This window comes from Haemorhous mexicanus, chromosome 14 (genome assembly GCF_027477595.1).
Source record: "Haemorhous mexicanus isolate bHaeMex1 chromosome 14, bHaeMex1.pri, whole genome shotgun sequence".
Lineage (NCBI taxonomy): Eukaryota > Metazoa > Chordata > Aves > Passeriformes > Fringillidae > Haemorhous > Haemorhous mexicanus.
Window position 1 is genome coordinate 14,727,152 of NC_082354.1, and position 13,136 is coordinate 14,740,287.

Genomic DNA, 13,136 nt, shown 5'->3' on the forward strand with positions numbered 1-13,136 from the left:
GTCACAGTGAAAAATTATTGTGTTATTTTCAAAATTCACCCTTAATGGACACTGAGCAGGCCTCAGCTCCTTGGGGCTAGTGTGGCAGATGGGTACCTGCCAGCATGTCAGTCCCAGTGTCACCTGCCAAATGGCCACTTGGACACCAGGGACATTCAGGAGCCACCGGTCCAGCACCTCATGGGATGATGGACTTGGTCCCTCAGTGGCTACACATCCTGGGCTTACACTGGCCTCAGTCTCTTACGGCCTTGAACTCGTGTGGCTTGAACAGTGTCTGTGGGAGGACAGTGAGGCCACAACTTGGGGCTGCTGGGTCAGAACTGAACCTGAAGGACGAATTCACCTCACTCAACTCCTTCTGCCTTGCTATGCTCCAGCCACCTCTGCTGCACATCCTGCCTCCCACATCCTACACCCTGCATCCCCCCTGCCCAGCTCACCGGGACCTACAGGTTACAGGGGAGCTCTGCTGACCTCCCTGACTGTAGCTGTGGGGCCTGGCAGCAGGGTGACAGCCACCATGCCAGCACTGGGGGTGAGGAGCATGCCAGCAGGCTCCAGAGCTGCCCTTAGAGATGCCTTGGCTCCCCGGCAGAACAGCACGCAAAGCTCACAGGAAAAAGTCCAGTTACCATGAAGAAGAAGTCAACTGAAAACATGGAAACATCATGAAAACCCCAAAATGGCCTCATGCTTTAAGGTCATTTATTTGTTCTTGTCCTCATAGCAGAAAGTGGGATGTTTTTAAAACAGACAGAAGTTCTGTTTCCAAAAATAGGGACAAGTTGTCAAAAAGCCCTTTCAGCAGTTCCCCTCCCTGGGGGTCTGGGAGTGCCAGCACTGTGACCCTGCTGTGCTGGCAGACAGCCCTGTGTGCCAGCCATGGTGTCAGGGCTGTGCCTGTGCTCCCAGGATGGGCCAGTGGCAGCCACAGACCTCAGTGGGGTCACGCTGACTTGAGTGCCCTGACACAAGGGACAGCAGCCAACGCCGGGGTTTGCTCCTTACCTGAAACTGCTGCTGCCTCCCTCTGCCAGCAGTGGGCAGGTTCCAAGGGGAGGGCAAACAGGGCCTGCCTGGCATGCCACGTGTCCCATCCCATAGGAGCAGGGTGGGCAGAGTTGCACGGTGTGGCATCATGGTGTGGTGGCCACCAGGAGAACCTGTGGGGCCAAGGCACTGAAGGGAGCTGGGGTGTGCAGGACACAGAGTGAGGAAGGATGGAGCTGTGGGAGGATAGAGCTTGTGGGGACTTGTCTGTCTGAGCCCTCTTGGACATGGCCCATTTTATACAGGATTTCAAGAATCTTCAGAAGTTCTGCCTTGTGGGAGCTCTTAGAGACACTGGCAGAGGCTGTTAAAGCACTTCTCAAACTTCTGAAAACACAGAAAATGGAAAACATTATGGCCTTTAGTGGTTCAAAGCGTCTCCTGATTTTTTAAGCCAATCATAGGATTTTTTGGAGGCCCGACCTGATTTACAGCCATGTGTACAGGCCAAGAAACCTGCTAAGGGCGCCAGGAACCCACCCAGTGCAGGGAGCTGCTCCCAGCTCGGAGCTTCCAGATGGGTAATGGTGCAGTGGGATGGGTCAGGGAGAACTACAGAGTTGAAAACTACGGCTCTGATCCTCTAAGGAATCCCACATGGGTGGATTTCGGCGCCTTCATGGGTCTCTGTGTAGCACATAAATTTCAGATGTCAGTGTTCCACTAAGTATATTTCAATTCTAAATTTATCACACAGATGTGTCTGCTGCAGAGTCTTTGGCCTCTTCAGATCTTCCTCTGGGAAGAACTCACTGAGGCTCGGGCTCAAACTTTGGAACTGCTTGTTTTGTTATCTTCTCTCTATAAAAACCTGAAAGGTTTTACTTGTGCTGGAAAATAATTTTTTTGCTCATATTAAATCCAAATGTTTTCTGTAAAAAAGCAAGCCAGGCACCTGTGGGTTGGCAGACAAGGATTATTAGGGCAGTGCCTCAATGCTTGTTCCAGTTCAGGATCACTTCATACAAGGCCTAGTGAGGAAAGGAAAAAGTTTAGTTCCCCAAATGCTGCTGTTTTGAATGCATCCAGCCCTGGAAAAGTTACAGACCCACAAGGAAACTTTCGAGAGAAACAAGAAGCCAGAAAAAACAAGCAGAAAACCCTCCAGCTGCTGCTCTTGGTGCATTGTGTCCATGCCCACCCCGGGAGTGCTCTGGTTGCCTGGGCCTGGAGCCAGGGCACGGCACAGACCTCTCAGGGCTGGCAAACCTGGCCTGGCAAACCTGGCAAATGTGGCCTGGCAAACCTGGCCTGGCACAGACCTCTCGGGGCTGGCAAACCTGGCCTGGCAAACCTGGCCCGTGCTGCACCAAGAGCCTGCGGGTGAGGGCCAGGCCTGCACACAATAATTGCAGGAGGATCCCAAAAACACTGAGCAGCCCGGAGCAGGGTGTGGGTGGGAATGCTCCCCTTCTCCAGCTGGGGACTCTTGTGGTTGTAGAGGCAGCTTGGCTGTCCCTGGGCCCCCAGGAACACCCTCTGGAGTGGTCACCTCTGTCAGGCTTGTCCAGAAATCCGGGCTCCAAAGCTGGCTCTGAGATTCCCGTGTCAGAGAGAGGCTGCTCTCTCCTGGGAGAGGGCTCACTGCTAAAGAAAAGCAAGAGGCCTGAAAAGCAAACACTGGTGTGCAATGTCAGAGTCAAAACAGGGGGGAAAACAGATGTGAGGAGGGGAAAAGAGTGCTGGATAGATGGAAAGAAGCCATTGGTGGTTGCAGGAAAACTGGAGTCTGAGTGACCTGTGGCACAGGACGCTGTCCAGGTACTGCGGCAGCTCAGGAATATTCAGGGATAGGCAGGGCAGCTTCTCCAGTAAGAAAAATGCAGAAAACCAGCTTTGGGGATTGCAAACCTAGAGTGGGGCTATGGCAGAGCCCAGGGCATTCCCAATCCCATGGACACAGTCCTGTGTGGCCTCCCCGGGGCACAGAGCTGGGCCCTCACAGCAGGGCCTGCCTGCAGAGAGGGCGGCAGCAGGGGCAGCACCAGGGCCCGGGGTGAAGAGGAACAAAACACACAGAGATGGTTGTTTCACTTCATGGAAACTTTATAAACACTTGCAGTAACCTAAGCTTGTACACATCACAGTGGCTCCAGGGCTGATGCTGGGGGCTGCCATGCTGCACAGGGTGATCCCACATTCCCAGCTGTCACTCCTGGGCCACTGGCAGCAGGGACTGTGCTCACAGCAGCAGGGATTGGGCCCCACAGCAGCAGGAATTGGACCCCACAGCCCCCTGCCAGCACAACCAGCATCCCCACTGCTCCAACTGCTGGTCCCCAGTGTTCAGCTGCACCCACAGGTGCAGGAAAAATCAGCACAGACATACAAGTGACAAAGAACTTTAAAAAGACATGAAATAGTCTGCAAGAAGCTGCCTCTCCCCACTGCTTACATTTTCAGACTGAAACCCAGCCACCCTTGTATTCTCCCAACCATGGAGCCCAGCTCTGTCCTGGGGGCCTGTGCTGGGCAGTGGGTATGAGTGGGAGGAGGATGTGACAAGCCACTGCTCCCACAGAATGTCACCTCCAGAGCCACGTGCATTGGCATAACCCAAGGAGCTTCCCAAACTGACAGGATTGACGGGTTCCCAAACAGTGTCCCAAAGGAAGAAAGACAGTAGGGAAATGCTGGCCTTTTTTGTGGGAGCCACAGGCCCAAGACCCTAACAGGGCCAGGGGGTGATGTGCTGCAGGCAGGTGGCCCCACTGCCAGGCTGGTCAGAGCAGCTCGCTCCAGCTTCAGCTCCATTCCTGTTCAGAGATCCCTGATCGAACTCCTGTGCGTTGTCCTTGAGCCCCTAGTGAGGGGCTGCAGCAGGAGGGGCCCAGCACAGCCCCAGGGGCTGCCAGTGCATGTGGCACAGCTCAACTGCCACAGAACAGGGCTGCAGGGCTGGTTTGGTTTTAAAGCCACTTTCATGTGCCAGGCCTAAAGGAGGGAGAAGCTGGGGCACTGCTGAAGCCAAGGGAGTGAGAGCACCATGGACATAACACACGTGAGCTGTGTGCCATTCAGCAATAAGAGACACGAGGTCACACAGAGGCAAAGTGCCAGGAGGTGGGAAGGACCTGCACCAGGCAGGACACCATGCTCGAGGGAATGGAGCACCTGGGAAGCAGCTGTGGGAATGTTTGGCCACTGGTTTGCTCTCAGCACCTAAAGAAAGCCATTCAAAAGGAGGGAGTCATCTTTGGGCAGATGGAGGAAGCAGGGGAGTAGCTCTCTGCCATGCACAGCCCTGGAGCTGGGCCCTGGTGGCAGCTGGAGCAACAGACAAGCCTCTAGTGCTATAGAGGACCTGGCCAGGGACACCTCCCAGGCCAGTGGGCATCATCCACAGGGCCATGGCTGAGGGACAGGCTGGGCATCTTGTACTGGAAATTAATAAACAAGCAAACAAGAAACTGAGCAGTTCTTAAAAAAAACCAAACAACGGGTTTGACCCACAAACAGTGAATTTCAGATCCTCAGCACCTCTGTGCCGGCCACCACGATCATCCAGGACAGAGACTTCTTGGTGGGCCTGTGAGAAGTGGATCTGGGGGGAGTGTGGCTCATGGAAGAGGAGGCAGTGGAGGAAGAGGAGGAGCACCTGCTGCTCCTTTCCCCCAGCTGCACCCTTGGAGGCTGCTGACCCGAGGGTGCTGCCTGAGAGCTGATCCCAGGCAAGGCTGTGGCCATGGCTCAGGCCCCTGGCCAAGCCTCTCTGTCAGTGTAGTGTCCCAGGCAAGGGATGTCCACGAAGAAATGAGGAGATATCCCCCAGAGCTGAGCACAGTGATTCCTCCATCCCTGCCCAGCTTTTGTTACCATGGGCAGCGTTAGCAGGCACAGCTGTCCCACACGCTGACACTCACCAAGTGAGGGACTCAAGCACAAAGGAAGGAGCTTTTCAGGGCAAGCAGGGCAAGGGGGGACTGCAGCTGTTTTGCCCTTGCACCCAAACAGAGGGACTCAGCCCTTGTGCTGTCCAAACACCCTTTTCAAGGTGTGTTTCCTGAAAGTGAGCAGGTGAACAGGCGGTCCATGTCCCCCAGCCCTGCCCATGCTGCCGTCACCTGCATGGCACACATGGGAGAGGAGAGGGAGGAGAGGTGGGAGGGCAGGGAACAGTTCAACACAGATGTGTGGGCAGGACCTGCTCTCCATCGTGGTCTCCTTCTCCTAATTTCTTGAGCCACTTGTGGCTTGGAAATCATTGTCCAGTAAGATAGCTGCTCTCCAGGGCACTGGGGCTGACAAGGCTCAGCTCTGACTCCTGGGTCACAAGCACAGAAAGTCTCCTGGGTCCAGCTGGGCTGAGGTGTGCTTACAAAGCCTGGAAGAAGAAAACAAGCTTCATGTTCTGTGCAGAAGTGCAAACACACCAGTAATGGTAGAACCACTGGAATCCCACAACCCCATAAATGCTGATTTGTCTTACTTGTCTGCTTTCAGTTTGTTATTTGATTTGTTGTCATAAACACATACCTTTAGCCTCAGCTCTCATCACTTGGGATCCGACCTTGTGGTGATGAAGAACTGGTTAAAAGGAAGTAGAAGAATAGAGAAAAAATGAGTGCAAGGAGCAAGCTCCAACTCAGCTCCACAAGCTCCTCGAGGCTGGGTTAATGGGCAGGGAGGGTCTGTTTTGCAATAGCACAAATGTTTTCTCTTAGTACCAGCAGCAGCAGCAGTTCTCAGACTTATACACAAACCTGCTCTCTCTTGGGCAGAGATTGGCAGCTTTTCAAAGCAGGAAATGAGGCTTAGTTGGACAAATATTATCACAAATGGCACCTGCTGCCACTCAGAGCTGAGGGCTTTGCCCACACTGTCTCCATAACCCCCTAGCTCCCTGTCTGCACAACCCCTGTGCTGGACCAGCCATGCTGTCAGCAGCTGCTGGGACCTAACCAGCCCTCATCACTTCACCCATGACCTGATCTTCCCACAAAGCCTGAGTACAACGGGCACTACACCACACAGATCCACACACATGATAACAGGGATCCACAGGGATGTTTCTCGCTTGGTGGATTTAATTTATCAAGTCTGTATCTGGACTCACATTTTATGCTTTGTGCTCTTTGTTTAGCTTCAGCATTTTAGCTGAACCCCATCTGCTATTTGTGAGTACAAGACAAGGCAGGCCTGGGGCTGGGGCTGTCTGTGCTGGCTCTGCCTCAGAGGGAGCACCCTGTGCTGCAGGGCTGCTGCTCTCCACATGGAACCTTCCACGTGCCAGCCTTACCTGCCTGTTCTTCGGGATGCCGTCTCAAAGAACTTGGTCCTAGAGGCCACCCTGCAAAGAAAACAGGAGAAGTCTCTCCTGATTCGACCTGGCATTTTGTTAATGAGATCTGCTCTGTGCCAGGGGAATGAGCTGCAGCATTGGCAGAACTGCAGAGATCACCTTCACTTGACAGTTCTTGTGCCAAGGCATTGCTGGGCTCCTGTGCTCCCTCCACCTGCACACCACCTGCCAGTGCTTTGGCTGGGCTGCTTACAGAACTATGGAATCATGGAATCATTTAGGCTGGGAAACATCTCCAAGATCACAGAGTCCAACCTTTGACCAGACACCACCACACCAACTAAAACATAGCACCACATGCCACATCCAGTCATTATTTCTGTGCTCTTACCTATAATCCTATGTGCATCCATGTCCTCTATGGTCTTTCCTTCAGTGTTTATGTGCTCCCACCCATACTCAAGAAAGAGAAGTTAAATTATCCCAGAGAAGGAATTAAGGCAGTTCTGGCACAGAGCTCACCCTCATGGCACCTTTTGTTTTCTTTAGGTTAATTCCCACTAAAGCCAGCAGGGTTTCTGACTCTCTTAAAATCTGAAAGAAGTCTGAGGATGAGATGAAGCTGAACTCCATCCAGTTTTCTTAAGAAGATCCAAGCTGGATTGTGTCCTGCCCCAGAAAGTGTCCCATTTGAGAAGTTTGCTGGGGGCAGGCAGGGAGAGGCTCAGCTCCACTGACCCAGGAACAGCAGGGAAGGGGATGGGGCAAGGCTCAGCCCTGGGGCTGTGCTTGAGCAGCTCCAGAGCTTCGTGTTTGCCTTCACTGTGGCCCCACTCCCCTCCCTGGCCGTGCCCTCTGCTCAGCTTTCCAAGTGAGGCTCAAACCTGCGCTTGCACCAGTGCCAAGGGGACATCCACAGGCTCCAGCCACTGTGCCCCCAAGTGTCCCCACCAGCAACAAGCACCCTCCATGGGCTGCTGGCTTACACAGATGAGGGCATCTCCTCTGCTGTCCCTGCTATCAGATCTGGCCTCTGCTCCAGCTTTGGAGGGATGGGAGTCCGGCACGGTGGATCCGGAGGTCTCACAGGGGGACGTGTTATCACAGGCTTATCACCATGGGAACGTGGCTTAGGGACACCGTCACAGTCACCTGCAGGGATGGAGATAACAAACACTGAGCAGGAAGCTCTGGCAGAGGCCAGATATTTATGAAGGGGCACTGAACAGGTCCATGGGTTTAGTTCTGTCCCTGTGCCTCAACACTCTCTCATTGACAGTGGCCAATAGCCAGAATAGAGGGACAGAGTCCAGGGAAAGGAAGTTCCCACACTACCTGTCCCAGAAAAATCTTTCCTGGCACTGGAAACAGGGGCTGGAGCTGGACCTGCAAGGACAAACTCAATGCAGTTGCTGACTGTCAAGCTGATTTCCTGGGAATGAAAAGCATTCTTAACCAAACCCTGAGCGGTGCTGCTCTGAATGAGAGAGGAACAGCACAAACTGGTGATTCCTGCAGCTGAGCTTTCATCCTGGACAGTGACACTACCTGTCCTCTCCCTGGCTTCTTTTCTTCCCCAAGATACAGCCAACCTTACTATTTACTTAACTCTTAAAAGTCTTTCAGAGTCAAGTCAACAAGGAATGAGTGTCAGACTTTACTTGTGCCCACACCTTAGGCTGTTCTGGTCTCCCAGCCACTCCTGCTGAACTGCATCGAGAGGACTCAGGGGGAGAGATTACCACCTGGCCCAGGGAGGGCTGACTGGGCACCTCCGGCTTGCCCTGCCTGGCTCTGGCCAGGCCCCAGCGCACACTCACCCTCTCTGCCACAGATGCCCGGCCGGGGTGCTGGCCTCCTGGCCTGCAGCGTGGCGGTCCTCAGGGCAGGGCTGGTCACCACCCCGTTAGCCGCCCTGCCAGCTGGCTTGGCCCCTCCATCCTGCAGCCCTTTCCCCAGCTTGCCCAGCTCGGGCTCAGCGCGCGGCTGGGGCCGGCTCTCGGCGGGGGCACGCCCCGGCTCGTCCCCCCCCGGCCGGGGCGCAGGCAGGCGGCTGCGGAGCAGGGGCTTGGGGGCCTCCACGCTGCTGCCATTGGGGGTCTGGCTGAGCCTCTCTGCTGTGGAGACAAGAGGGCAAAGAGCCGTGGGGTTAGGTGTGCACTGCACTTGATGTGCCTCCAAAAGCCACTCATCCCACCCCTGGTGCTGTGCTGCAGACCCAGGAGCAAGCAGGGGCTCTGCTATGGACACACTGCTCCCGGCAGCCTCGGGGCCATCCAAGGTGAACAAATGCTTCTGCTCCCAGGTCGAGGAAGCATTGAAATGCAAGGCCAGCCCCAACTCCATTAGCAGTCTGGGAGTTTTAAAGAGCAATTGGAATCAGTCATGTTCTGCCAGTGTCACAAAGTGCACTTTATACCTAAACATCATCAGAGCTCTGAAAACTAATGGAGAAAGCAACTTTCCATCTCTTTGGTGACTATGGAATCAGGACACAGCCTGCAGTGACAACTAGAGCTAATCAGGTGCAGAAACATGATTTTAAGGTGATGTGCCCCTTGCTGTTAATCCAGCTGACTATAAGGAAATGCTGAAGCTGTTATCATAACGTCAGAGTAGAACTTGGTCTAGAAAATACCTTCACTGAGTCCTGAAAAAGTTCTTTGGAGTTCTTGCTCTGGATGTGGAACTGCCAGCAGCTGAGCCAGCTTGAGACCTCCTAGGGCCTCCAGCAGCACAGCCCTCCCTGGCTACCATCCCACCAACACTATGCAGTTTTTTTGCCTCTGATGCCACAAAACCTCTCCTGTGGGCCTCTCCTGTGCTAAGAACCAGCCTTAGTTTAGCTAATGGAGCATGCAGCAGGTAGCAGAAAAGCCCAAATCCCACAAAGTCTGACTTGTGACATGATGCATCCAATGTATGAGTGTTTTTGGCTTTCCTTTCTCTCTGAGCAGCCCTCACTGCCTGCCATGTCCAGGACCTGGAAAGTGCAGCCCTACTGCTGTTACCCCCATTGCTCCTGGAAAGGTTTTACAGGAAGCAGGAGGGGTGAGAAGCAGGTAAGGCATCAGGGAACAGCCAGACTGACCTCCACTCTCCTCCACAGAGGCATTGAAGAAGACAGGTCTTTCCCTCAGGGGGCGCTTGGAGATGGTGATGGGCTTGTGCCGCCGGGCAGCCACCCTGGGTGGGGGGACTGGGGGGGCTGTGGTGTCTTCTGGGGGGCCAGAGTAGATCTGCAAAGGGAGACAATATTCAGGTGACCTGAGACAAAGGGGCTGCTGCCTCACCTCTCCTGCAGATGCCCCTGCCCAGCACAGAGGGTGATGGTGGCCACCAATGACACCGTCCCCACCACTGACACCATTCTCACCACGGACACCATTCCCACCACTGACACTGTCCCTGCAGCTCAGCAGGAAGATCACAAACACAGACAATTTGTAGAAGCAAATTCCCCTGGAGCAGGTGAGGGAGGCTTTGGAGCTGACAGCTCCTGACCAACAGCAAGATTCCCATCGTCACAGAGATACAATCCCCAAATCACCCAAACCAACCCTGCATTGTTCCAGATCTAACACTAAAACCCTTCAGCTCTTGGTTTACAATGACACACTTGGCACCAGGAAATTACCTGGGATGAAATACTGGCATAAAAGCAATGCTACTGAGAAGTTTTATCTCTTTTTCTCACTGGTCATGTGGCCTATTAGTTGGGATTAATTGAGAGATTCTCATTTATGTCAGGGCTTTTTTTAAGAGCTGAAAAAGAAATACATCTGAAGAGCTGAAACACCCCATCAAGGCCCAAAGCAGCTACTCCTGTGTTCTTCCCAGGGATGTTAATTGAAGTTTTATCAGGCTTTAAAGCCTGAGTTACTATGGAGAGGTGGCCTGAGCTGCTGAACCCAGAGGCTGCACTGCCTGTCCTGGGAGATGTGGAGCTGGACCCTTCCTGGCTCCAGCCTAGAGGAGGAGAGCTGTGCCAGCCCCACTGGCACGCTGGGTCACCACACCCTTGGGCCACACTTCAATATGGAAAAACAGCCTAATTGCATCACCCAGAAAAATCTTACCATGAAGAAGTGTAACATTCTGCTTTGATTAAGTGCCTCATTTTGGTAATTCAAACCAAAAATATATTCTTTCTTCTCCGGGCCAAAGAGCAGGGCTAGGAGACCAAGATGGGGGATGGGAGAGGAAAACAAGTCCCTGGTTTAAAATTCTTGGTCCCAAGTATGTGCCTGGGGTGGGCAGGCAGTGGCAGACAGCTCCCCACACCCTACGGTCAGGTTGCTCTGGCCCAGCCTGGCTGGCTCTGGATAATTCCATGTGCCAGAGCCAGGCTTTGCTCCCAACAGCCTGGCCCAATCAGCATGAGGAGAGGAGAAACAACACAGAATCACAGAATGATTCAGGCTGGAAGGGCCCACAGTGGGTCATCTGGTCCATCCTCCCCGCTCAAGCAGGGTTTCCCTAAGGAGCAAGTGGCACAGGATTGTGTCCAGACAGTTCTGGAATATCTCCAGTGAGGGAAGATTACACACCCACTCTGGGAAAAAAGCCCCACACTCAGGGTTTGGTGACACAGGGCAGGTGCTGGCTCACTGCCTGCTGGGCTCTATCCTGGGCAGGGGCAAGACATGTTCCCTGCTCCAAACACAAGGTCTGGAGTACTGGAGTACTCTCTTGCTGTGACATAGCAGCATGAATTAAAAGCAACTTGTGTATTATTAAATCAGCAAAGGATTGCCTGTAGGAGGGATTTTTTTTTGGAAATACCAACCTCATTCCTCTATTCTGAGCAGAATCCAATCCTGCTTGCAAAAGAAACATTAAGCTCCCCATGGACACTTATACAGGTACCAAAGAATACTGCTTTCAACATCTGAAACCCAAGCTAAACCAACCACAAATGACTGTGTTTAAGAGGTGGGTGCAGGCTCTGATTTACTTCTAATTGAAAATCAAGTTAAATAACAAAAATGTACAAAGATATTGACAGACCCTCACCTTAAGGAGGTTTGCACAGGGAAGAAGGTGTTTCCAGAACAATCAACCTATTTAATTTAACCACAGCATTGAAACATGAGCTGTGGAAACAGCAATTATCCACAAACACTTCATGAATAGTTACTCTGTCCTCAGAGTCTTCAGATTGCACCATATAACCCACATCCCCTCTTCCTCCAAGTCTCATCTGAGCTATTTGCTCATGTGTGAGCTGAAGACTCTGTCAGCTCCAACACTGAACTTATAAACTCAATCCAATAAATGTGACTAACTTAACCTTATTGCTGGAGAAATTAAAAGCAAGCAAAAGGACATCTAGCTTAATTAAAGCTGTCATGCCAGCTCTCAGAGGCGGCAGGCTGTGTTGATTCAGACTCTGCTGCAGGCTCTAAGGAGAGGAGCACAGAGCCTCATCTGGAGCGAGCATGTGAGATCCCAGACAAAAACCAATCCCTATTTTTCTGTGGGAACCTATTACAAGTGTTCATAGAGGCCTACAAAGGAATCGGCTGGTGTTTCCATGAACTGCTCTGGGTACTCAGAAGCCTGTCTGAGCTCTTCCATCCCATTTCAATCCTTGGCATTACAGCCAACTCCCACCCCCTCATCTGGTCCCACACCCTGACGTGGTCCCCCCCTGGTTGCTCTGGCTCCACATCCCTGTTGCAAGAACCTTGCTGTTCCAGCTTTGACTGCCTCGTCCCTTTCCAAAGGGAGCTCTGCCCCTGCCCACGTGCTGCCCTGCACACTGGGAGCTACCCCAGCCCCTCACAGCAAACAGCATCCCTGAATGAACAGCTCCACAAGAGAGGTTTGGACACTGTGTACTCTGCTGTGAAAAGCTGGAGGACCCAACTCACTCCTTGGAACCCAGGGCTGTTACCAGGGCAGTAATCTGCTCCCTGCTCAGGACCTGCTGCTCTGGATGCAAAGGCTGCTCCAGCTTTCAATATTAACACCCAGCTCTTGTCATCTCCCAGCCACCTGACACCCCTGAGCCGGTGTCGGGTATCTGAGAACAAGTGTGAGCACAGACACAGTGGAACATTCTGCTCTCCAAAGGCAGAGCTCCACATGACAAAGCTGCTGTCTGCACGTGCATCTTCAGCACCACCCCAGCAACCAGACCCTGGGCTGGGCACACGGGCGATGCTCAGGCTGAAATATGAATACCCAGTGCAGATCCATGGAGGGCAGATGAGACTGGAGGCTCTCCAGGGCTCTCAGTCCTGTGAGAGCATGGCTCAGGAACATGGGCAGCAGCCTCAGCTCCTCTGAAGGCTCCACCCCAGGCAGAAGCTCCCTCAGACTCCCCCTCAGTCCAGGGAGCACCCCCCTCAGACTCCCCATTCCATCTCCACACCATCCCTGTGTCTGTATCTGAACGCAACCACAGCTGAATTACTTTCATCAACCATTCAACACTTTCTGCTCTAGGATTTTTCCACTAATTTAACAGTTGTGCAGTGTCTCATCTTGGAGTGTGCCCATTAAAACCAATTCTCCTCTGGCCTAGCTCCTGTCTAGCAAAGGAAAGAGTGAAGCCCTGTAATGTGCAGTCATACAATATGTTTTTTTCAATAAAGCTTCCCCTTGTTTAAAAAGAACAGGCAAAAATGCCCAGACTCGCTGTTTCCTCTGGGACCAGATAACAGCAACATTGAGGAACACACACCTGCTACTCTGTGCTTCCTCCTTAAGCCTTTCAGAGCAGAGTGTTACATAAAGCCAGTCCAAGGAGACTCCAGAAGGAGCCAGAGCTGCCGTGTTGCCACAGCAACAGTCGGCAGGAGCAGGCTGGAGCAGCCGGAGCTGCTCCGATGCT

At 53.0% G+C, this 13,136-nt stretch overlaps 1 protein-coding gene across 3 annotated transcripts in view; it reads right to left on the minus strand.

Moving 5' to 3' along the window:
- Positions 1 to 3,078: 3,078 nt before the first annotated feature.
- OPHN1 (oligophrenin 1) overlaps positions 3,079 to 13,136 on the minus strand; it is a 50,233-nt gene continuing 40,175 nt past the window's right edge. Inside the window, exons 19-24 of one of the 3 annotated variants that reach the window (XM_059859013.1) lie at positions 9,387 to 9,534; positions 8,116 to 8,409; positions 7,282 to 7,447; positions 6,293 to 6,343; positions 5,530 to 5,580; positions 3,079 to 5,377 (exon numbers count right to left, since the gene is read on the minus strand). In XM_059859013.1, coding sequence (XP_059714996.1) covers positions 5,538 to 5,580; positions 6,293 to 6,343; positions 7,282 to 7,447; positions 8,116 to 8,409; positions 9,387 to 9,534 — 702 coding nt within the window. In that variant the 3' untranslated portion in view covers positions 3,079 to 5,377; positions 5,530 to 5,537. Of the gene's footprint in view, positions 5,378 to 5,529; positions 5,581 to 6,292; positions 6,344 to 7,281; positions 7,448 to 8,115; positions 8,413 to 9,386; positions 9,535 to 13,136 lie in introns of all 3 variants that reach the window. The other 2 variants (XM_059859012.1, XM_059859014.1) reach the window with 2 other exon arrangements.